This window comes from Podarcis muralis, chromosome 1 (genome assembly GCF_964188315.1).
Source record: "Podarcis muralis chromosome 1, rPodMur119.hap1.1, whole genome shotgun sequence".
NCBI lineage: Eukaryota > Metazoa > Chordata > Lepidosauria > Squamata > Lacertidae > Podarcis > Podarcis muralis.
In genome coordinates, this window is record NC_135655.1 from 97,886,219 (window position 1) to 97,911,006 (window position 24,788).

Here is a 24,788-nt window from a genome sequence, read left to right on the forward strand (position 1 = left end):
CCCAGGAGAAAATATGGGAAAATATGCATTGTGTTGGGTTGTTATGAGATAAAAAGAATGTATTGTTACTATATGATTGATTATTTTGTGGTTACTGACATAATCCTATGCATTTTACGCAGACGTAGGATTCACTTTTGAGTGTGCACAGGCTTGCAGTGCTCTGCCTCCCTTTCTTTCTGCCTCTGCCTACCATTATCTGCCCTACCCTTTGTCCCACTGGCCAGTGCTGGAAACAGAGCAAGAGCGCCAGCAGCTCTCTGGGAGGTTATTTAAAAGCACAGTAAGAGAGGGACACGGGTGGCGCTGTGGGTTAAACCACAGAGCCTAGGACTTGCTGATCAGAAGGTTGGCGGTTCGAATCCCCGTGACGGGGTGAGCTCTCATTGCTTGGTCCCTGCTCCTGCCAACCTAGCAGTTCGAAAGCACGTCAAAGTGCAAGTAGATAAATAGATACCGCTCCGGCGGAAAGGTAAATGGTATTTCCGTGCGCTGCTCTGGTTCGCTTCGCCATGCTGGCCACATGACCTGGAAGCTGTCTGCGGACAAACACCGGCTCCTTTGGCCCATAGAGCGAGATGAGCGCTGCAACCCTAGAGTCGGTCACGACTGGACCTAATGGTCAGGGATACCTTTACCTTTAAGAGAGATTAGTTAAAATGTAGGCCACAGATTAGGAAGGATGAACAGGACCAAGTGGCTCCCAGCAATGAGGAAGAATTTAGTCAGCATAGCCAGCATCAGCTAGGAGCCCCTGATAGCCTCATCACTCCTCTTTTCAAGCCATCTATGTTAGTGGCCATCATTATTTATTGTCACAGCAAATTTCATACAGTGTCAAGGTAGGTTTTCTTCAGAATTAGTGGACCTTCCCAAATGATGATAATTTACCTGCTTTGGCAAAACAAGCAAACATTGATGGACTTTGAGGAGCAAATTGGTAAAATTGTATCAGCAAACCTACCATAACACTACTTTCAATGTGTCTTCTGTGAGTAGGACTTAATTGGCTATAGTCCACTGACTTGAACACTGAACATGTTTGTTTGTCACTGGTTGGACAGAGAATCCTGTGCACAAATAGATTTTTGTGCATTATACTTCAGACTGACCCAGCAACTAAAACCACGTGTACTAGCCATTTAAAAACCTGTGAAATCTGCCGTTCATTATTCAGAAGGGCGAGTAGGGAGACTGGATTCAGCTTCCTCCCATGCAACTTTTTCACTGTCAACCATCTGACTAGTGAAATTTCAGCTTTTTAAAAAAGGCTTTATGTTTGCAGTTTGGTTACTATGTCTGTCTTTGTCATGGATCAGAACCACCGTGTTTATTTACCAACTTTTACTCTTCTTAAACAGAAGAAGTAGAGTTTGACATTTTGTACAACTTTGTGTTGAGGGCAAAATATGACATAAAAATTGAAAGTCTGACATTTTGCTTCCCATGTTTAGTATAATGGATCTTTGTTTCTTGACTTGACATTGCTCAAGAAATATGTTTTTGAATGTATTTACAAACTCCTCAACAAGGTAGTTAGAGTGTTAGAATTTCATTTGAGTAAATAGAAGTCAACATTTTTGTGAAGTATGTAGGACTTCATTTTTTAAAAAACATAGGCAAAATGACTTTTTTTAACCAAATGAAATATATTATTCTATTAAAAATAGTTTTAACCAATACTCAAAAAGGGTTGCAATATGTATAACATTGTTCAAGCACAACTGCACTAGTATTACATGAATCAAGTTCTTTTTAATAAAGGCCTCAACATGGCAAAGTTTAGAAATAGGTAGTATGCATGCACATAATACAACAAAATCTTTTATAAAACAGCTGTATTTTTTTTTTGCAATGTTCGTACAAAGGGAAAAAAGAGCCACCACAAACATATTTAATCTGTTAGATTAATATCTCATGACAGCTAAAAAATCAGTAATGTGTAGCAGAAGAGCAAAAGCCCCCACCCCCATTCTTTGTGTACAGGTGTGTGAAATCTTTTGTGCCTTTAAAGTTATGTATAAAATATTTCAAGGACTGTTTTTTTCTTAACAACCTAGAGAAATTGCACTACGTATTTCTGTCACAATTAAAAAAAGGCAAATTGTATTGATTTTTCTTTTTTTTTTATTCTTCATAACAACATAAAATAAGCTAATACTGTACCAGAGAAAGTGCTGGAAACTCATTACATTGAACGCTCTCCACCCACTACTGAGAATGTGATTTTGAGGTTTGCTGAAGAAATTTTAAAAATAATCCACAGTAGCTTTTAAACAGATACAAAATGATGAAGACTGGCTTGGTTTAATATTTTTAGGCAAGTATGGGTTCTCCCCACTCTTCCCTTTAAGAATTCTCTTATTGATGTGTGTGCTTATGGCTTTTTGCTCTCCTTACACCACGGGGGAATTCATCATACACAAATAATGCATATGGCTGAGTAAATAAATATATAATATGTGTGTAGGCGATGCCCTCTTGTGCTCCAGGTAAGCTACTGTATACAGGACTGCAGAATAGGCCTTAGCACACATCAATTAAGGTCTTTCCACTTGCAAGTCGTATATCACTAAGTTCTATACGGTTTTACTAAATACGAAGGTTTTTTACATGGTATATATGTTTAGTATAGCTTGGACGACCACTGAATCTCCAAAACGGAAAAATCTGTGTTCATGCAGACCATTAGATGTTCTCTATAGTACTCATAACTTCTTGGCAACCTAAAGCTAACTGTAAAAGGAAGTTATGCTTTATTTGTGAAATTAGGTTTCCTAAAATTTTAACAATCTGAAGTGAATTTTTAATGGGCACAAAGAGAGTAGACCATCCATACTTCCACCATTTAAAAGATAAACAAATTCACACACTGTACTACAGCCTTCAGACCATATAATGGAAAAGTGCAGATATCATCTTCATTGATTAAGTAAAACCAAAGGAAAAGGCTCATACAAAATAGATTGCTCATATTCACACTACAAAGGATTTTTTTTTAATTTGTAACAAATTCAATGTGTGTTATATCAGCAGCATTGTTGTAAATTTTACTGTAGTGCAGATTTTTTTTCTCATAAAAATACCATACAAATGGTCAGTCAAGTCATCAGCAAAAGAAAAACCCAGAAAACCACCAACCAAACAGAAAAAAAAAATCCAGAGGTAATGCTGATGCTAAAACAATTATAATACTGTTGGTACATAGAAAAGTAATCATTATATTTTATACATTTATACAGTATACAAAAGGTTACAATGGATTATGCCACAGTCTCCCTTATGCCAATATCTATTTTCTTTGGAAGGAGTTCTTTCCTCTCATCAACACTGGCTAAGGAGTTTCGACAATTTTGCCCATCCATGTACAATTTTGCATACACTGGATTGGAGTAGTTTGTTGGCTGAAAAGAGATAAATATGTGATATTAAGAATAGCTCAAGCACAAAAATCAAGAAACCTCTCAATTTAAAACATCATACAACGTGCACACATAGGAACAAATCGGGACATGATTATTCATTACCTTGGCTCACACAAATAACAAAGAGTTGTTAAATATCTAATGGGACATGCTTTTAATACAACTGATGGCATGCAACATGAGGGGAAACAGTGCTTTTTCTCAGGAGGGTACTCAAGAGTACGCAGTACTGGATCTTCTTTTTGTTAAAAAGTGTGGCACTTACTGTAATGACTTCATGGTGAATACCGATGCCTATTTCTCAAGGGGAAAAAACACTGAGGGGAAATCAAGTTTATTGGAAATATGGGAGGGGAACATATGAAAACTATGCCAATTCATTTCTCAGTTTCTTATATTTTCATATGATCCTGTTATGGAGAATATGAATAGCAGTTACCCTTGGAATGACCACAACTCTCAAGAGATACTGCTGCAGAAATGCTTACAAACTTCATAGTATGATAGGATACCTTCTCTTCAGCCCAGCTGCCACTGCAATATTCCGATTTAAAAGTTAGTAAAGAGCAGGGTGCTTTAGGGACAATAATGGGTGCCTCTCCAGCCTGGATGTTGATCTAAGTCAATGAATAGTGTTTTAAAAGCCTGCCATCTTACTGTGTACAGACACATATATTCACATGTGGGCAGTCCATTTGGATACATGTTCCACAGGCACATGAAGTGACTCTCAAGTTCTCCACTTGTATGAGGACAGCTGATGGAGAAACTCATATGCACATGTTGTGCTTGTGCATGGAAGGTGTTGGAGAAGTTTCAAAGGGCAACTAGATCAGGCTTAATAAACTCTTTTCCTAAGTTCTAAATATCCTACTCATGCACTTCAATATTTCACTTGGTAATTGTACTGAATATAAAAGCAACCACATCATTCAGACCACCTTGACATTGAGCCCATAGATTATTGGACAGATCTATTCATTAGACTTTGTTATGGTTTAATTATGAGCATTTTTGCAAGATGCCTTTTTTCTATAGTAATGTCTTTATAGCTTATGTACCATTTTATTTACAAAATCAGAATATGCTTGAAGCATGCATGAAAATATTAGATAATTTTCACCATTGGGATATGGTTAAAGGAAAGTTCTGGATATTATTAAGGCTGCAACCTTATGCATACCTAATTGATACTAGACTTAGTAGAATTATTGTTCAGTAAACACACATAGCATTGGGCTGAATGTTGTGTGATATAACCATAGCCTATGCAATTGGCTTGAGCTCCATTTTTCATGGCCAGATAAGCTCACAATTAAAGCCCTATAAAAGCCCAGTGAATGGGTCTGTCCAGTCTGTTTGTCTCATGCTGTATATTGTAAAAAGAAAAAGAAAAAAAGTGATTGCCAACTCTACAACGTCCTATGAATGTTTTGGTGTAATACATGCAAAATGATATCCAGTTGCAGAAATCACATTACAAATGAGTGTAAATGATTTCATATAAATACATGCATCCTTGCATATGAATATGATCATTAATAATAATGTCACTGATGTTTAAGAAAGTTTAAAGGTCTTTGATTCATTACTCATTAATTATGGGTCGGAGTCAGTCTTGACTTGTGGACATAAAGGCTTGTTCTGTCCACGGAAACCTTCTGATCTATGAAGAGGAGTGGCAGGGGGAGGTTAATTTTTCCAATTTCTCTCTCACTTTGCTGCCAGCAGTGCCAACCCCCCCCCCACTGTTATGGAGGGTCCCCAACCCTCAGGAAGAGTGTGGGAGAGAATTGGCAAAATTCACCTTCCTCCACTACTTAACTGGAGCATACTCTGAGTGGAATGCCACTTGGAATATTCTAACTGGCAGGGAGCAAAGTCTGGATCCAGTCCAGCAGATTAAATTTAGAGAATGTTGGGAACTGTTACACAATCCAGCGCACAATCAGGTACAGAGAATGCATCTAATTGGGCATGTCATTTTGCTTATTAAGACACTAAATATTGTGTAATGTTACTGTCACATTATTTTGAGCAGCCGATAATACTCAGATAAACCATTTGTCTGATGTAGGGTATTAATATAAAGTGGCTAGTTGATCCTAATTTTAATGAAAAATTTATTACAATTTATTTCCCAGAGAAATAGTTTGTCATAAGTTTGTGCATTTCCCCCTCCTGTCTGTTTCTTTTAGTGTGATAAAAGGTTTTCAGTTAGTTATGCTTGCTAACTATCTTGCCTGAAGTTTCTCTTAGAATTAGTGGTAAAAGGTGCAAACACTGATTTCTGTGAAAACAGATGTCAAAGCATCACCTTCGACACTACTGTCTAAATATGACTGAATATTTGAAATTATTCCTTAGCTGGACCTGGCTGCACCATAATGGGGTAGAGCTATTCAATTTAAGTTTTCAAGATGGCGCTGATGACAACATAGTGTCCAGTTCCTTTTGAGGATTATAACTCTTCTTCAGAGGTGGCTACCACATCATCTGTGGAAGACAGTTTTGGACAATTTCTCTTTGAAAGACCTGAAGAAGTGTTCTAATACTCAAAGTTCATTAGGTAATAAATTAGCTTATGCTCATCTTGGATGTCTCTTTTTCATTTGGTTACATACTGCTTTGGCTGCCTTTCCTTCTTTTCTTTGTTTTACTGTAATGGATGCCTTGTCTGTTTTAATTTTTCTGAAGAAGCAAACAATCCGTATGCTGCGCTGATGCTACACAGCAAAACATGACTTATCTATGAATAAGTTTCCTTCTTATCATTGCTTTATTTCCAGGGCCAAACTAGATGTGACATGAACTGTGTCAATACAATTAATGTGCATGTATCTAAATAGCAGGATTGTGAGGGTGGGTGGGGAGCAGAATTTAAATTTGCCTGCCACAAAATCACCTCTTTGAAGCCGCTACTTGTGTTTCTAAGGGAGCTCCCATTTGCAGCTGTATAACTATCCCCACAGGCACCCCAGGCTTCCCTGCAGCTGTTATTCACATAATAAATGTGCACATTAATTGCATTTTCACTTTTAACATCAGGTCTAGATTCATTTATACTGTTTCATATCATATTGTATGGCTATTTTTAAATACACCATTCATTTAAATACTTGTTTGCATATTAGTGCTACCTTTATCAGTTGTAAACTCATACAAATAATTTCTAACTCTTGAGTAAGGGGCTATGGTAGAATGAGCATGGAAAATGAATGGCAGTTTCTCACCCCTGCTGTTAAAGGTCCTTTCAGGTCAGAGTTTAAGTAGATTGGCGGTGCTGTGTGGGGAAGCTTGAAGACTGTGGACCCTCCCCCTATATACCTGGCCTGCATTTAAATACAGCAATTTTTTGCATTTAGTTCTTGTTTTTTAAAATATTGCATTTTCCTTCTACACTTTGAAATAGTATTGAACAAGCAATGAGTAAAATTACATACTTGAACTTTATCTTTTTTCAAAGATATTTTTTTAATGCATACAAGTTTAAAAAAATACTTTCATTAGTACAGGAAGCATTTCTGTTCTAGAGTAATCTTCATTTTTTCAAATGGCCCTAGGGGCTAGCCCTAATTTATTGTATATACATGTGATTAATTGACTAGGACACACTTGGCCATTTCTAAAAACTATTCGTAATCCAGCTACTCCTCTGTCATAGGGCAACTGTATACATCATAGTATTGAAATAATTCTTCAAGGTCTTGTACAGACGATGGTAATTTGGAACAACAGGAGTGTTTCCTTTTAAGTGCTGGGGAGATTCTTTGAAAGCTTAGCAAAACTACTTTGCTAGTGTTAGGTGTGCAACTGGGGGGGGGGGCTGTTCATTTGGGACGTGACAAAGAGATTGGCCAGAATTTTTATGTGCCTCAAAATACTTCACATGTACAAGATGAAAGAAGCCTCTCCCAGTAACATTAAGGTCACCCCATGTTAAAAAAGGATATCACAGATTTGGAAAAGGTACAGGAAAGTAAAGCGAAAACCATTAAGGGTTATTGAACATTCCATACAAAGAATCACTTCAGTATATAGGTCTTTTTGGTCTGGAAAAAAAACAATTAAGGATTGATAAATTGCATGTAGAGATAGAAATCCCTTTCGCATAATGCCAGAACATTTGATTGGCATTCTTTTTTAAAAACAACATTCATTGACACTGAGATGTGCAGATGGCTGCTATCTCTGATGAATTTCAAAAGAATAAGATCTGTTTTCCATGAATGGCTCAAATACTGGTTGCCAGCATTAAATAAATGGAACCTCTATGTCCCTGAGGAGCAGATTTTGACACCTTCATTCTATATGTGATTTTTCTAGATACACTGCTAGAAACAGAACACTGGGCCAGATAAACCATTAACTCTGACCCATCCAGACAGTGATAATCATTAAAATAATTTAAATCCCTGTAAAGTTCTTAAGTTTTTACACTGTTTGCTCACTATTTTGCTATCACTCCATCATCACCATTGAATAATGAACAATTTGGAAATGGTACAATGGTCATTATGTAAAATAAGTCATTGAGCAGTCTCAGGCATGTGATATTTTGTAGCAGCGGAAAAGAGAGTGTTTTCCCATCACAGGTCTTCAAAATTAATTAGGTAAAAGCATATGGTTAGTGCAGATTTCAAATACCTGGCGGGGATAAGAAAGTATTACGGATGTAAAATCTTAATAAATATCTTTTTTTAAAAAAAAAGAAAAAGAAAGTATTACGGTTTTTCAGTTGAAAATAATCAATATACCGTATATTAGGAACAACTCACAATTGTTACAGTGTATAATACTGAGCTGGTTTCGCACATGAATGTTTGCATTTGTGACTTATAGATTAAGCATTCTAGAAATAATGGGTTGGATTCAAATGAGTCTTTCCATTTTAGAAGAGGCCCTGATCAGTAAGGGTGGTGGAGGCTGGTCCACAGCCCTCCCAATGAAAATGTCACGTAATTAAAAATCCCTTCTCAAAATCTTGAAGCCACACATTCTGTCCATATTATTTCTATCTTGCTCTTCTGTAAGTTTGTCAGTGGACTTCTGAAATGAAACGTTCCTGTCTGGCTATGACTCCACATACTTCCTCAAATCTGGAAGATATTCTCCTAAACCTCAGACATAACATAGGTTAATTATGATTAGTGTGGTGTAATGAGCTTTTGCACATGAGCAGAGATTATTACTTCACATTTTCAGGACTGACCCATTCATTGCAAATATGTTCTGATTTGTTCTAACGGCTCAAATGAAACTGTCCGTCCCCCCCCCCCCGACGGTTGGAATACTTTTGGTTTTTTTTTTTTCATTTAGAGAAGCGTATTTTGAATAATAAATAGTTAAACTGATTTTGGGGAGAGGAAACCTGTGTAAGCAGGTTTTCCCAGCATTTTAAAAGTTTTTGTGTGTTTTGTTTACTGGCAGTGGATGTATAGGTGTAAATAATACATAAATTCACAAACTTAAGTCATGTGATACTGCTTAATTTCTCAGTAAGAGGTGCGAAGTCAATCCTGTCTGAAAATGCTACTTAGACCCTCTTACATGCAAACGCGTTCCCTGTCCAAAGATTTGCAGAGAAAAAGGAGACAATGTCACTCTGTACACATATAATGGCAAACTTCTTAAATAAGTGCTGTCGAAATCCTAGTGTGATGAAAGAGGTTAAAAAATTCAGCCCTACCAAGTCAAAAAGCTACCAGCCACTACCAGCCAAATTTTATCTTTCCCCACCTCCAGAGAGCTTTGGAACACTCTGAAATAGTGTGGGAAGTACTTAGGAGGGCTGTAGGGGAAAAGAGAAATTCGCAAAAATTGACCCCTTCCTTGCATATTAGCTGGAGCCTTAACTGGAACAGAGCTTCTTTTTGCAAATGGAAGAATACCTTTGGATCCTACCCAATGATAATATTTTGCTATTATTTAAAACATAATTATTTAAATTAGGAGAAAAATATTTGATTTTACCTTTTCTGGATTTAATGTAAAATCTGAAAGACCTCTTTCGTTGTGATTATGGCCCACCTCATACATATTATACGATGGATTTCCAATCTCTACATTGATTCCTCCATTTATAATTGGTTGTCGTCGGATTGTTTTTGCCCTAAAATATATCACAAGGGAAAGAGTGAACAAATTAATCTCTGTAGTGTGTGTGTGTGTGTGTGTGTGTGTGTGTGTGTGTGTGTAAAAAATCTGTGAAAAGAAGGAAGTGATTTTCGGGGGAGGGGGGGAGATTGCCTTGGCAGATTAATTTTCAATGTTTCCAAGGGGAGTGGGAAGCTTTTTCTCTGCACCCCCCCCCCCCTTCTGCAACTATCCCTTGAGAGTTCTGTTCTTAGTTTCTTACTGTTCTCTCACTAAACTCTCTCCTTGGAAAACATTAATTCCTATGACCCCTATAGATACCCCACAGCTTTCCAGTCTCTCTGTCTGCCAATTGCTCTATTTGTTTTTGGGAGGGGAGTTATTGGTTTGGTTTGTTTTTACTGTTTCTGTTGTGTTCTCATTTTCTATTTTTTGTTTGAATTGCCCTGTGATCTTCAGATGAAGGGCGGAATACAACTACTACTGCTGCTGCTGCTCCACTATGTTGTCTAATTGCAATATCAAGGCCAGCAAGTCTAAGCCAGAACTAGTTCTCTTTCCTCCCATGCCTTCCTTTCTTTAGCCTACATCCGGTCTCCTTGGTAAATAGCTTTCACGTCTCTTCTTTGTACGCTATATCCAATTATTTGCCAAACTTATGTCACTTCTTCCTGCACAACAGTGCTTTCAATTTCTCTTTGTTTTCTTCGATAAACTCTGTTTTGTGAATGGATAATCTTCCATGTTGTACAAGCTTTTTAATGCCCTTCTTGCATACCTAGGTGCACCACTACTGAAAAGGCCCTCTGCCGCGTTCAGATGGTATGACAATTAATTATCTGAACCCGGCAGAGGGCCTTTCAGTGGTGGTGCCCACTCTATGGAATGCCCTCCCATCAGATGTTAAGGAGTTGAGTAATTATCTAACATTTAGGAAACATCTGAAGGTAGCCCTGTATAGGGAAGCTTTTGAAGGTTTAATGTTTTACTGTGTTTTTATATGTGCTGGAAGCTGCCCAGAGTGGCTGGGGCAATATGAATTACCCATCTGGCTGGGTAAAAATAAATTGTTGTTGTTGTTGTTGTTAGTAGCAGCAGTAGTAGTAGAAGATTCCCCCACTTCACTAGCTGTCCCTTTGTGTACCCAGCCTAAATATATTGTCCTTACCTATCGTATCTGTTGGTCCACTCCACTAGCTCTCTCTTACTGCCTTAAACAGTCACGCCCATTCTCCCTTCTTTTTGCTTTGTTTTACCTTTGCCATGAACATGTAGCTGGCGTCATTAAGTTCCTTTCCTTCAAGGTCCATCTGAAAATGTACCTTTTTTATGTGGCCTTTGACTCATCTTCTTAATCCTAGTTCCCAACTATGATCAAGCTTTAAGTAAGTGTATTACATTTGCTCAAATTCATCAAGCCCTACCATTGACTCTCCCACCTCTGTTCTTGTTATATTCCCCATTGGCTATTTCATATTGCAAACTCTTTGGAGTATCTGCACATAGTGCCATGCAGAGATAGGATTGGACTGAAATTACACAACCATCATCACCATTCAAGGTTGGTTGTCCTTAGAAGCTATCCAGTAAATTGCTTCTTCTTCCTTCGACGGAAATTTCTTACCTTCGCTTTCTTTTACAAAGTAGCAAACCTATTACCAAAGTAGTAATCAAGGTCACCAAGAGGACGAGTGGAACAATGATTGCAATGCTTCCTGCAACAAATAACAGAAACAGGTTTGACTACTGATAATTTAACACTTGGCAAGGAAACTTTGATAATACCTCAGTAAGCAGAGTGACATGCAACTTTGATTGTAATGTAGCTCAGGTTTTAACAAATAGATAAGTAAGGTAGGGATGGAATACTAGAAGCTGTTAAATGGTTTTTGTCTCACCTGAAACCTGAGTTGTAGTTTCTTTCCTCCCAAAAAGCTGTGAGCCAAGAATAAACCTTGATTTCAGCTTGTGGGTTTGGAGGGGGGGGGGGGACAAACCACCAGCTCTGGTTTTGACATGATACTAAGCAGGAGCATATCTTAGCTTCCTGCAGGGTAGAAGCAGCCTGAACAGGGAAAAGCATTTACAGTAGCACACATTATGTTCACCTTTTAAACTATAGTTCAGTTTAACTGTGTTTCAAACTGATGTCCGAACCAGGTCACTGACTGACCTAAACAGTCATTCCATGAGTTGTTCATTATATTCCAATATTCTGATTCTAAAATATTTTACTGAGAAGTCTCTTTGGTTCTCTATATGACAAGATGAAAAGTGTAAATTCCTTCTACTATTAAGTTCTAGCAGTTGGCCTGCCTGTCATTCCTAAAGTCCTTTCTCAAAGCTGACATTTTACTTAAGTCATTCGTTGAGTTATTTCATTTCTCTTTATTAGCCATTTCACTGCCACCTGACAGTCATACTCCAGTCCCAATTTGTGTATCAATCTGTCACCAGTCTCCTAGATAGCTCAGTTGGTTAGAGTGTGGTGCTGATGATGCCTAGGTTGCAGGTTTGATCACCATGTGAGGCAGCTGCATATTCCTGCATTGCAGGAAGCTGGACTAGATGATCCTCATGGTCTCTTCCAACTCTACAATTCTTTTATTCTATCCCTGTTTCAGTTTGTTAAAGTAGATTACAAGCCTTCTGGATAGTGATCATGACACCATACCATATGGTTAAAGTTTGTAACCAAATAATACTCTGCCAAGCACAGGACATGCCAAACATGTTTATTTGCTGAAACATTACATTTGACCTCTCAAATGTAATGATCTAGGGACCATATTTAACTTTTCTTAACTACTTGTTAACCACCGACTTGTCTAAATACGGTATGTATCTAACCCAGTTAGAGAGTATACACATGCAAAGGCATGTTTCTGCATATGTATATCTTACTTGATGAGCACAAACAGGTCCTGCCTGGTTATCCTCTTGGACACAATAGCCCAGATTGTGTGCAAGAAACACTTAATTCTTTTTAAAAGTGAATTTCCTTATAGTTACATAACTACCTTTGATTTGGTGCACTTTCTTTTCTGTCAAGTGTTTTTTCAAAACCTAGTTTTCCATTAATTTTGATTTATTCTGCAATTCTCCTAACTGAAACCGAACTTTATCCATCACTTGTAAACTTTCCTCCTATTGCCCAAACTAGATGTCATGCTTTTTAGTTCACAAATTACCTGCCATTGTGGGGACCTTGATTGGGATTCAGGCATGGAGGGGTAGTGGAGCTTTAACCTTTACCCTTATTTGATCCTGATTGAGATCAGTACCCCTCCCCTAATCCTGCAAATGGCATGGCAAGGGAGAAGAATCTCCCATTTTATTAAATGTTCCAATATAAATTGCAGGTGCATGGCCCCCTATCCATATCAGGACTGCATCGGTGTAAAGAATTAACCTCCCCGTTTCCAGTGTCCCATTCCAAACTGTGAGCTTCCATGCTGTCAATTTGTGAAAGAAAATGTTTGCAAAGGCAAACTACATAATAAACATTTCACATAGTTAGGCTCTAAGAGTTAGGCCCCATACTTTTCATATCAGAGTGACCCACATGACCCACATGGTCAGTTATCACCATCATTTTATTTGTATGCTGCCTTTCCAAAGTTAAAACCATGCCCAAGGCAGCTTACAACATGAAAAGATTTACATTACAAACATAACAAAAGTAGTCATAAACAATAAAGAAAATATCAAAAAATACACAACCAAATTGAACAATTTCCACTTAAATCATAAGATCTAAAAAATAAAGATACAATAAATTAATGTAAATAACAGTAGCAAAATGCCCATTCCAATAACTTCCATTGCTATCAAAAAATGCTTTGTTCCTTAAATAATGGCTTAAATTAAATTAACATTGTTATTCAAAAAAAACTTACTTGTACTGATATTGTCAGATTTGCTGCTTTTAGGAGCTGGCCTCTCACACTGTGTACCAGACCAGTTGGTGGAGCATCTAAAACAACCCATTAAGATAACAACCCAATTAAGATAATAAAATCAACTCACACCTACAAATTATACAAAAATATATTAAATAGACATAGCCCACATTAATGACCAAAAAATCATGTTCTAGAGTAAACACAATTTGTCTCCAGTAAGGTGTAATGATGCTAGCATTTTCATTTCTTCAATATTTATCAAAATATAAAATAAAATTTATAAAATACTTAAGTGGTAATACAACAATGCCAGTTTGTACTGTTAACATTGGGTATCAAAACCTGCAATGAAAGTCACAGATAATAACTAAATATAAAGTCTCTTGTTAGTAGAGACTGATGTAGTTGAGACTGATGACATTAAACATTCACAAACCGGGAAGTCTCATTTTTACTTACAAAACTGCTTTCATTTTACTATTCTCTCCTGTGTTTTTTTGCAAAATGTCTTAACCTAAAATGTATTGACTTTAGACTAATAGAAGCACCAAAATAGGAATCCTAGGCATATAAATAGCAATTATTTCTGTTCCTGAGCAATAATTGTGCTTTTTATGAACAGGCCACAAGTAGAAATGAAAAGCTATTAAAAATTCTGAAATGAGTTCCTTGTTATCCATTAAGCTTGGGTGATACCTGGGCTGCATTATTTTAATTGGCTGATTTTCATGGGTAGTCAACCTGGTGCCCCCTCCAGCTGTTTTTGGGCTACAGCTCTCAACCTTTGGACATAATGGCAGGGGTTGCTGAGCTTTGGAGTCCAACAACATCTGGAAAACGCCATGTTTGATACTCCTGCGTTAATTGATTGCGGGTGGGGGTGGAATGGTTTCCAGAGAAGCAATGTCAAATGAGATCACTCTGTTAAAACTAATTCTACCTCAGAGATGTCTGTCAATGGGGGGGGGGGGGAGCATCTAGGAAGAAATAGAGTTATACCCGGTTTCTGATCATGTAGGCACATATAAATTGTCTGCTTTATATCATGCCAGATATAAATTTTATGAGACAGTGCTGAGGAGCAAACTAGTTAACTATTCTTGTCAATTCATTGAAAGGAGTAAAAAAGAAGGCAATCCCATAACAAAGCCTTAAACTTTTCTACATCTCATGGATGGAAGACAGGTATTCTATCTGCAAGTACTGGAGCCCCCTTTTCATCATAAAGGCAAGAGTAAAGCAGGACATTTTAATGTTCATCTTCTTAAGATGAGAAAAATTGATTAGCATGTTGTACGGTGCAGAGATAGACACCATAATATTTCATCAGATGAAATATATATTGGTGGTCTTTATTGTTATTAATTTGTTAATTTTGCTTATCCAAGGAAAAGTATACTTCTAGCTTTTGTTCTAGTAAAATCTGTCTACAGGCTGATCACACACACACACACACACACACACACACACACACACATATATATACACACACACACACACATGCACACACATTTCCTCAGGCAAGGAGGTTCATTAACGCTGAAATAGAATTTGTAGTGATGTAATGTTCAAGTCAATTAGCCTGTTCTTTGCACACTGTGAACCACACACACTTGATCAATTCAGCATAAAAAAGTATTAAAAGAAACTCTATTTTCATACTTGCATGAAAGTTACCTTTAAGTCAAGAAGAAATCATCAAAGTTAAATTTAAGCTATAATAGTACAAATGTTTGCTATCATCTGTCTTAATGTTTGCTGCCATCTGTCCTGTATATGTTTGTATCTCCATCCCAAACATGTTAACTATTGGAAAAACTTGTCTTAGTATCACATCTGCTTCTATCCTATATAGAGAAATGCAATTAATCTATGGTTTCTAAGTATCTTCCTAATAGCAGCAGACTGTTGGAAAAGAGACTGGGTGGAATAGGATGTTTATGCAGGCTCCGGCCTTGCCTGCAGTTGCCATGCAACTCCAGGAAGGTTCTGCATGACTGAAAGGATGTGGCAATCTGTTATATGGCTGCACTGAATGTGTGTGTGTGTGTGTGTGTGTGTGCGCGCGCACACACACACATGCATGCATCTGGGGAGAGGGGGAGCACCACTATTCAATTTTTCAGGTTTATAAAGCAGCCCTAACTTACCTGCAAATGGGATCCTCTTTAACGAGGGTCCTGGTTGCACATGGGCCCCTGAGAGAACCCCCACCAGGATGATGGTGCTGGGCATGGCCCAGACCTTGTCTGTATGACCCCACAATCACACCAGGCCATTTGAGCCAATCAATGCAGTTGGCGTGATTGGTGGAGGCCTATAAAAGCGGCAGCGCGATGTGGCTGAGGCACTTGCTTCGCGTTGCCGAACAGCCGCCTCCCCCCCCCCCCGTCCCTATTTGTAGGTGTTGCTGCTTTGGCCTTGCTTCGGATATTGGTTGGTCGCCTGTTTTGGAACAGAGGCCGGGTAGGAATTTTTCCATTTGGCAAATTGGCAGTGTCCACTTGGTTTTTGCCTACCCCCCCCCCCTTAGCAGTCGTCACAACTGTGTAAGGTTTGGCGGTTAGACATAGGCTTAAGGAAGTGTGTGGGAGGGGAGGTGCGGCCATCACCTGCCCCTCCATGAATAAGGGTATTCCGGTAAAGGAATCTGGGGGTCCTGGATATCGTCCGAAGTCCGCTTGAGGGGCTAGGGCCATGCCAGGACCACAGGAACTCCGGGGTGAGCTTCGTTGGTCTTCATTGATGTTGCTCCTCGTTTGGCGTTTACCCTTTCAGACTCCCTGCTGGGAGGGCAGGAGTCAGTGATAGTTTGTCAGTGCCTAAGGCAATACCGCTCACTTTGCTGTAACCAATATAGCTGTGGCCGAATTTTTGCCCATTAACTTAACAACTGACACTGACTAAGTGTCAATGTGAAGTTATTTATTTGTGGAAGGGCTTGGGGGCCTCAGGGCGCAATAGATCATCAGACAGAGACTATGGTTTTTGGAAGCATACTTTGGTATAAGAGAGTTGAGAAGATAAAAAGTTAAATATAGTAAAAGTTTGGATACATTCCAGTGAAGAAATATGAAAGTGTTTATATGCAGTGAGTATCTGGCCCTATTTCTGAAAATACAAATTTTTAAAATTCTTTACATATTTGTAGCTTATATGGGACAGTTTACATGTTACTTATGCTTGATGGCAACAGATTCATTGCTATAGAGCAACACACATAAATAACTTGCTACTTTCTTTAAATTGTGCTGGCTATAAGTCATAATACCACAACTAATTTAGCACTGATATATGTGATACAGTGCTTCCTGATTTTAAGTTTTAAACTTATTTCTGGAATATTTGTACACTTAACTGAAAATCTACAAAGTTATATTTCTTGCTTTAAAAATCCGTAAAGTACAGTGCAGCAAATATCATTATGGTTTACAATAACATTTAGATTTCACAGGTGATAAATAAAACACCATTTGTAATAGCATACTACATGTGCTGAGTCCACACGTGATGACAACACAAAACAGAAAAGCAGAAAATCATACTATGTAGCCTAAATTAACGTTGAAAAATAATAATTAAAGCCAGAGTAGCTATTTATTATTATAATTAGCAGACTATGTTCCTGGTACTAGCAATACTCATTTCAACACCTTTGAATGGTGTAGACTGCAAATACTCAAAAACAGGGGAAATGACATATTGTCGAATGGCGGCAGTAGAAGAAATATGTCCATCTATCTGTGGATGTGCTGTAAATCACAGAACCTTATTTTGGAGAAAAATCTTTCATATGTCAAATCTTAGTACCTTAACTTTGAAACAGTGAAATCGGGTGGCTGGTTATAAATTATTTTTGCATTATTATTATAAATGTTGAACACATTGGGCACAAATCTAGCTGAGGCTAACATTTCTATCTCCTATTAATTACCACAGGATCTCTACACATATCATAACTATTCTTGAAAGTGCTTAATGGTAGCTGGAGTGGTTGCGAGTTTGGTTCTGGGGCCAATACAAGGTGCTCATATTAGTGTTTAAAGCCCTAAACAAATTAGGCCCAAAATATCTGAAATACCAGATCATTCCCTGCAGACGCTCTTGTGGATTAAGATCAATAGAGGGGCCCTACTCTGTATTATTATTATTATTATTATTATTATTATTATTATTTCTTCAACTTAATCCCTGCCTGAAGGAGTCCATCTACAACAAAACAAATTTTAAGTGCACCGCCCTCAGTAGTGTTTGTTTTTTGAAGGGTGCAGGGGTTTGCGTGGCCAGGTGAAGACATCATCTGTGGCAGTTGTGGCATTCCCTCCCTATGGAGGTGCAGCTGGCACCTTCGTTACATAAGGAAGAATTCATCTGCTCTTTCCTTAAGCACAATCATTTATGCTTGCTAGACAGTAAAGTCCCCTTTTTCTCCTCCTGCATGCTGTTCTGGGGGTTCTCTTGACCCTCCAAAATGGATCTGGGTGAGGTGTGGAGGTGCACAAGGAGAACTCCTGTTGCACTAGTGGGATCTTTTGCACCGACTTCTGCTAGTGTGAAGGATTGGTTGGGTCAAAGTTACCTTTGTATGCTGAAGACACATCTCTCTACTCTGGCCTTTGCCCCTTCAGACATATATTTTAGGACCCGACGTATTCCTCTGTCTGTAATTATTTTTGAACTATTTTTTTTAAAATATTGAATTATAAATTGCTGTAACCAACCCTGTAATGGTGAAGTGTGGATAAGATTAAAAATTAATTGTGCTTTCCTCTTCTCAAAATCTGCATTAGAGGGTGAAATGTTGAGAACTTTGTGCTTTACTTGCTGATGAACAATAGTACCTGTTCTCACACAGCAATCTACACTTGTTCTATATCTTTCATTCCTCTTTCCCCTGACTTTTCCACATATATAAACTTCATATATGTAATAAAAACTAAAATTCTCAAATAAAGTATATTAGAATTGTTCGTTGTGGTTTAGACCACTTTCTGTAAACAGAAGACTAGTTGCAGCGAAGAGTTCCTTGTAATGGTACTATCGTTGCCTTGTGTTCCCCTCACAATGTTACTTCCAACACTTTTCTGTAGGATCTCCCAATCCTCCAGAGCAGAGTTTTAGAGGGTGCAGGGGGTGGTAAGAAGAGGAAATTTGCAAAAACTCGTCTGCAGCAATAAAGTGCAGATCTGACCACTGTAAAGGTGCCTTTTTTCAAACAAAAGAAGCTTCCTCTGCAAGCGAACCTTTTGAATCCAACCTATTATTTACATGCTGCAATCACATGATTAGAGCATTTTATCCTTAGAATAATTTTCTGAAATATATTCATACTTGAGTCAGTGCTTACAGAAACAGAGTTTTGTGATTGGTGTTATCTGAAAAGATTCTGCAGAATTAATGCTGAAAAAAGGTGTGTGCCAATTCTAGACTAAAAATTGTACATTTTAAAGGGCCTGATTTTGAAGGAAAAAAATCAAAATATTTTTGATAATAATGTTTAATTTTAAAATGTTCTTATAAACTTGTTATGGTTCAGTATGCTGAAGAGTAGCATTTTTCAAAAGAATCCATTGACTGTGAAACAGTTTACAGTTCTGTCCTCACTTGACAGAGGTATAGTGATTGCATATGGAGGTTTCATATCATTCATAAAATTTCAATTGTTTGATGAGAACAATGGCTTTCTACAAGAGCCATATCCATTTTTAAGGGTAAACATTCAATCATTCAATCAATCCACATTGTAGGCTGAAGCACTGATGGCATTTTGCCATTCTGCAGTGTACTTAAGTAAAGTAGCATTCATAAAAGGAGTGTTTTGCGTATATTTGAGATTCACTGATATCTGAGCAATCTACTGATTTAGTGTGTTCTCCTTCCTGGAGAGCACGTGTTGCGGTGGGGTCTGGCACGCCACCCCCTTGTTGTTGGGCGGGATCGTTTGGATAGCCATTAGCAAGGATTGGGTAGTTTCCTGTTTCTAGGGAAATTTTGATGTTGCCAATTAAGGGGAAGGGCTAAAAGGTTTTAAATGTAAGATGCGCAGCACTGACCATTCTCTTTGCTGCGTGCATCGGAACACCCGCCCACACTCCCTAGGTATTGGTCTTTGCGTTGACCTTGCTATGCCTGTCATGGGGTCGTCTGCTTTTGGGGCAGGGGCCTGGTAGGAATTTTGTCCAGTTGGCTGATGGTTTTTGCCTACTGCGTAGCAAATCATCACAACTTGTAAGGTTGTGGTTAGGCATTGGTTAAAAAATTGGTTGGTGGAGGGGTATGGATTGGCGGTGCCTCCCCCTCCAATGCTGCTGCTGCAAGGGCATTCCGTTAAAGGAATCCAGGGACTTGCCATCCTTTCATCCAAATCTCTGGTTGGGGCTTGGGCTGCGCGAGCCGCTGGGAGCATGCGGGAAGAGGTGAGGGTCTGGTGCCCAGCTCAATGCTCTCCCCAATATTGCTTTCCCCGACTGGCTTTCGCTGGAATCCGGAAGTCAGTCCTGTCCCGATGGCGGTGACAGATAGCCGGAACCAATGCCTAAGCAACCACTCACTTTTATGTATTTTAATAAATTTGTGGCCAAAATTTTGCCAAAAACCTTAAACAAAAATTATGTGTGAATTGTGATGCATTTGTGGATGGCTTGTGGGACCTTGACACGCAAAGTGGGGCAGTCCTGTACATATCCACTGAACAGCAGGTCCCAATGAGTTCAGCCTAAGATAATTAAGATAACACCTAAGATCATTTTCTGTTTTTGATTACATTAGGTAACTAATGCGTCTTGGTTGGTCTTCAACCTTTCTGCACATTTGAGTAGAGTAGTTTTATATCTTCAGGATGGTATGGCTTAGGACAAATGAAATGAGCTGGTTAATGTAAAATGATGATGATGCTTCAGGAAGCAATTACAGTGTTTATAAGGGAGACAGAAAGAGTGGTCTATTTTGGATCTGTGTGCCTTGGATTTATTTGGGCAGCAACGTATGTTTAGATGAACCATATTAGAGAACCTTTTTGTTGTTTTTAGATTCAAAGAGGATGTATAACTCAATATTGCCAGTTTACATATCATTTTATAAAGAACAGATAATGAAAGACAACATTCTATGAGATTCAATAATAAACCTCTTAACTCATCTTAGGGCAGTGCCTTTATTAGGCCAAATGTGGCAGAGTAGTGTGCAAGCTTATGAGTTTTCCAGAAATCTTCATCAGGCTAGAGTAACAAAGCAAGAGGGTTGGGGGATGGGTAAGTGGGTGGTGAGAAAGCCATGGATCTCAGACTGTGGTTTGGAAAATCTTAAGACAGAATGTGAGAAGAGGCAGCAGACATTATTCTGTGATATTTTGGCTGGCCTAATAATGGTATAGCCTTAAGATGGATTTTTAAATTCAGCATTGCTACCTTTTTGTGTGACTTGAAAAATATCAAATTTAAGCAGTGGAATCCTAAACTGTGATCTTATATAAACTTTGCAGTTCTATTCTTTGACTGAATACTCCTTCCATTTTCAAGGAAAGGTGCCCAATTTGGTTTATAGTTACTTTTAAAATTATCTTATTAAGACCTGCTGTGTTGGGGAGGGATCTAGCTATCCATCTATGTGACCTCCAACTTTTAGGAATATATTCCTTGCTTAATATCCCTTAAAACTTCCCAAACTCTGTCATGCTTATGCTTCGAGTCACGGCAAAATACTGGGAGCTACTGCAAATAAAATAGTGGTGAACAGCCTAGAGCTCAGGAACTGAAAGTAGCCCTCCATACCTTTCTGCCTAGCCACACCACTTCCTCAGGACATGCTCCTCACCCCAGTTCTACTCCACATCCTCCTTGAGTCCGTTTGGCTGTGTGGAATGCACCCTTGAATTGGAATAATGCTTCCTGCCTGGTAGGGCTGGGCGATATATCAATATATTGTCCCAAACCAGTTTGAAGTCCATGCCACAATGTGGGAAAAACTATGAGATTTTGATTCCTGCAGCCCCTGTTAACTCTGTTTGCTCAGCTCTTCCCTGCCTCTTGCAGCAGGGAGAGAATCACAAGAGCAGGCACCAGCAAAAATTAGGATGTGGGGGGAAACCGTTAAGCCTGCCAATGCCCCTACAAAGTTTCAGACATTGTAATATATCAGTATATCATGATGTTCAAAAACCAGATATCGCCCAGCCCTACTGCCTGGTTCATATATCTCTAGACAGAGTGTAGTGTTTGTGTAGCTGGAATGCAGCCTGCTGCTGAAAGGTAAGAGTTGCATTCATGGTTTGACCCCATCCACCATTGGCATGTGGTCTCTGGAAAGTTTCCCTACAAGAGAATGTAGGTTGAAAAGGTTCCTGAAATAAAGCAATAGTATCACTCTTGATAAAGTATTCTATATAGTGGGAGACCTGGGAGAAGAAGCAATGGAGGAGGACTGGAAAAAATTTAAGAATTACTTGCAAAAATTTTATAAGTTATATGAACTATAAAATGATGCATAATTTGAAATGCTAGCCCCAGCAATGAGAATGCAACATTTACGGAATTGGATAACATTATTGAAAGAATCAATGTTTAAATGTTAAAAATGATAATATATTCTGTTTTTAGAGTAAATGGACAACAAGGGATTTAAACTTAAACTGCAATTGAAAGTATAAAAGAAACACACGAAACAAGGTTATAATTTGCTGATAAATTTATTGTTAAGAATGCATTGTGCGGGAGATGCGGGGAAGCTCGATAGAAATAAGTTGTTGAAAGGTTATGATTCTTTGTATTTGCTTTTTGTTTTTTTTTTCTTTTGTTTTTTTCTGCCTATGTCTGAAAAAATGCAATAAAAATTATTTAAAAAAAAAAAAAAAAGTATTCTATATAGTGGGATTTATTTATTAGTTAAAAATAACTTTAAAAGAGTTAAGAACAGTCAACGACCACAAAGGTTACAATCCTATACACACTTGACTAGGAGTATGTCCCATTGAACTCTGTGGGCTTACTTTTGAGTAGATATGTATAGGATTGCACTGTAAGTGCACTTGACATAAGCAAATACTTGCAAATAAAATAGCGAATGGGTACACAAAATCTGAGTACACAAAATACTCTGGCAGGAAAAACTCAAAGGAAAAGTAAGATTTATGCTGGAGGATACATTACATAGCACACCCTAGATGCCAAACATGTCTTAAATAATGTCTAGTTCACATCTTAAAAACAGAACCTTTTTCTTCCTAAACATCTTCACTGATAGTCTGTACACATAGGAGATCCATATATAAAGAAGGAAAGAGAAACTTGACATGCCATACTTCCAGCATGCTGCTGGAAGAATGTTTGAACTGTGAAAAATTAAAATGGCCAGCTAGAGAACTGTTTATTTGTAGCAGCAGCTTTACATTGCATATGCTCTATTATAAGACTGCTAAGTGTGTGGATTGGCACAAGCACATTGTGTGTAAGGTTCTCCATGCTCCTCAGGCAATCCAAATGGGAAGCAGCTTTCAAACATTAGGGGACCAAAGTGGCCCCACCATAATAAAAGGTTGCTTTCAGTGATATGGGGCAGCCCTAAATTATGCCCACAAAACACAGTGTATGTTTATGCTTATTTCTATCACTTGGTTTAAGCATACTTAATTAAGTGTGGGGTTGCACCTAGTCTCAGTAGAAATGAGAGTTTCGAATTCAAGATAATTCATTTTCCTGTTGCACAAGACAAGCGTAGCTTCATATCTGAATTGTGATTAAAAGTTGGCAATAAATGAAGATAAATTGTACATAGTAAAGAGATAAGGCAGATCTTCTAATTTGTTGTTGTTTGGAGTAATTGCTTTAAAAGTTATTTTCTATTACATTGATTAAGATGTTTATCACTTCCAACAGCTGACAAACTGTCTGCTTTCCTTGTTCAATTAATCTGTACATTGTAGAATTAAAGTGTAAGGTTTTAGAATATCAAATGATGTATTTATGTGTAGTTTGGCATTTTTATAAACTTCAAGCTATTTAAATATGGACTTATTTATGAGCCTCTTGACATGTCACCTTATTGTCATTATGTAGATAAATAGTAGTATAATATCCTGTCCTAATAATATAGCAATAGTATATCTGACACTACTTGAATACACTCATTAGCAAGACTACACAAAAGCTACATTTTATTGCACAAATGAACCCTGAGATTAAGTATAAATTGTGAAATGTATATGGATGTGCATGATGTGAACCAATGAACTGTGGCCTGAAATGATGTCACAAAATGCGCAGCATTAAGTGGAAGGTTAAACCTACTTGCATCTCGGTTCATTAAACGCAGTTAAAGTGCAAATTCCCTCATTCTGACAGTAGTAATCACAAGGGTTCACTTTCTGGTCACAGCGCTGACTTTTAAATCCCACAGAGCATCTGCAGAATTTCAGTAAAATACAGCTAAATAAATAAATATTCTGCCTTTTTTTGCCGAACATATTTTAAATGCATAGATAGTAGATAGATAGATATACACATTTGATGCTAAAATGTACAAGGAGAAAATATGCTCAGCATATCTATCTATGCACTAATTCAAGTGGGTACAAAGAGCAGTTATAACATATACTATGCAATTAAAGGTGCCAATCACCCCTCTATCATTTCCAGTTAAAACTCTGAAAACTGTCAAAAACAACAACAACAAAAAGACCTGGGTCAGCAAAAAATTCATTACCACCACACTTGGTAAGAAAAGAAGATAAAATGGCACAAGGAATTGATTGGGTGTAAAAATGTTCTAATGATTGTCAGATACAGCAGCATACTCACAGACAGACGGGTATGTTTGTCTCTGGATCCAACTGACATATACCACCATTGTAGCAATAACCATCACATAATTGACAACTGGATGCAATCTTTCCATTTGTGCAGCTATAGGGGAAACATCATTACTGTTAGATACACTATTACTGTTGAATGCAGATTCTAGAAACCAAAGCCACTACCAACCCATGTTGTTTACATTGTCAGTTATTTGATTGTACAAGGTTGAAAAAAAGATAATGCATAGGAAGATAAGCAAATTGTTCATATCTGGATGGTCCTGACAGTTCCATAGTAAAACACATGCCAATTATCCTAATTGTGTGATATGAAAACAGCAGACTGACTTACTCATGCCCAGGTCCTTATTCTGAGATGAATGATTGAAGGATGTGAATTTATATCCAGGTAAGAATCAGAAGGGACACGGGTGGCCTAGGGCTTGCCGATCGAAAGGTCGGCGGTTCGAATCCCCGCGGCGGGGTGCGCTCCCGTTGTTCAGTCCCAGCGCCTGCCAACCTAGCAGTTCGAAAGCACCCCCGGGTGCAAGTAGATAAATAGGGACCGCTTACTAG

General features: G+C 38.1%; 1 protein-coding gene across 4 annotated transcripts in view; it reads right to left on the reverse strand.

Annotated features, from left to right (window-relative positions):
• Nucleotides 1-1,735: 1,735 nt before the first annotated feature.
• The window catches only part of LRP1B (LDL receptor related protein 1B), a 754,317-nt gene continuing 731,264 nt past the window's right edge, over nucleotides 1,736-24,788 (reverse strand). For 2 of the 4 annotated variants that reach the window (XM_028745157.2, XM_028745183.2), the window contains 7 exons: nucleotides 24,217-24,321; nucleotides 23,707-23,820; nucleotides 13,421-13,497; nucleotides 11,146-11,236; nucleotides 9,399-9,537; nucleotides 6,659-6,757; nucleotides 1,736-3,404 (listed from right to left, as the gene is read on the reverse strand). In XM_028745157.2, coding sequence (XP_028600990.2) covers nucleotides 3,264-3,404; nucleotides 6,659-6,757; nucleotides 9,399-9,537; nucleotides 11,146-11,236; nucleotides 13,421-13,497; nucleotides 23,707-23,820; nucleotides 24,217-24,321 — 766 coding nt within the window. In that variant the 3' untranslated portion in view covers nucleotides 1,736-3,263. The remainder of the gene's footprint in view (nucleotides 3,405-6,658; nucleotides 6,758-9,398; nucleotides 9,538-11,145; nucleotides 11,237-13,420; nucleotides 13,498-23,706; nucleotides 23,821-24,216; nucleotides 24,322-24,788) is intronic. The other 2 variants (XM_028745175.2, XM_028745165.2) reach the window with 2 other exon arrangements.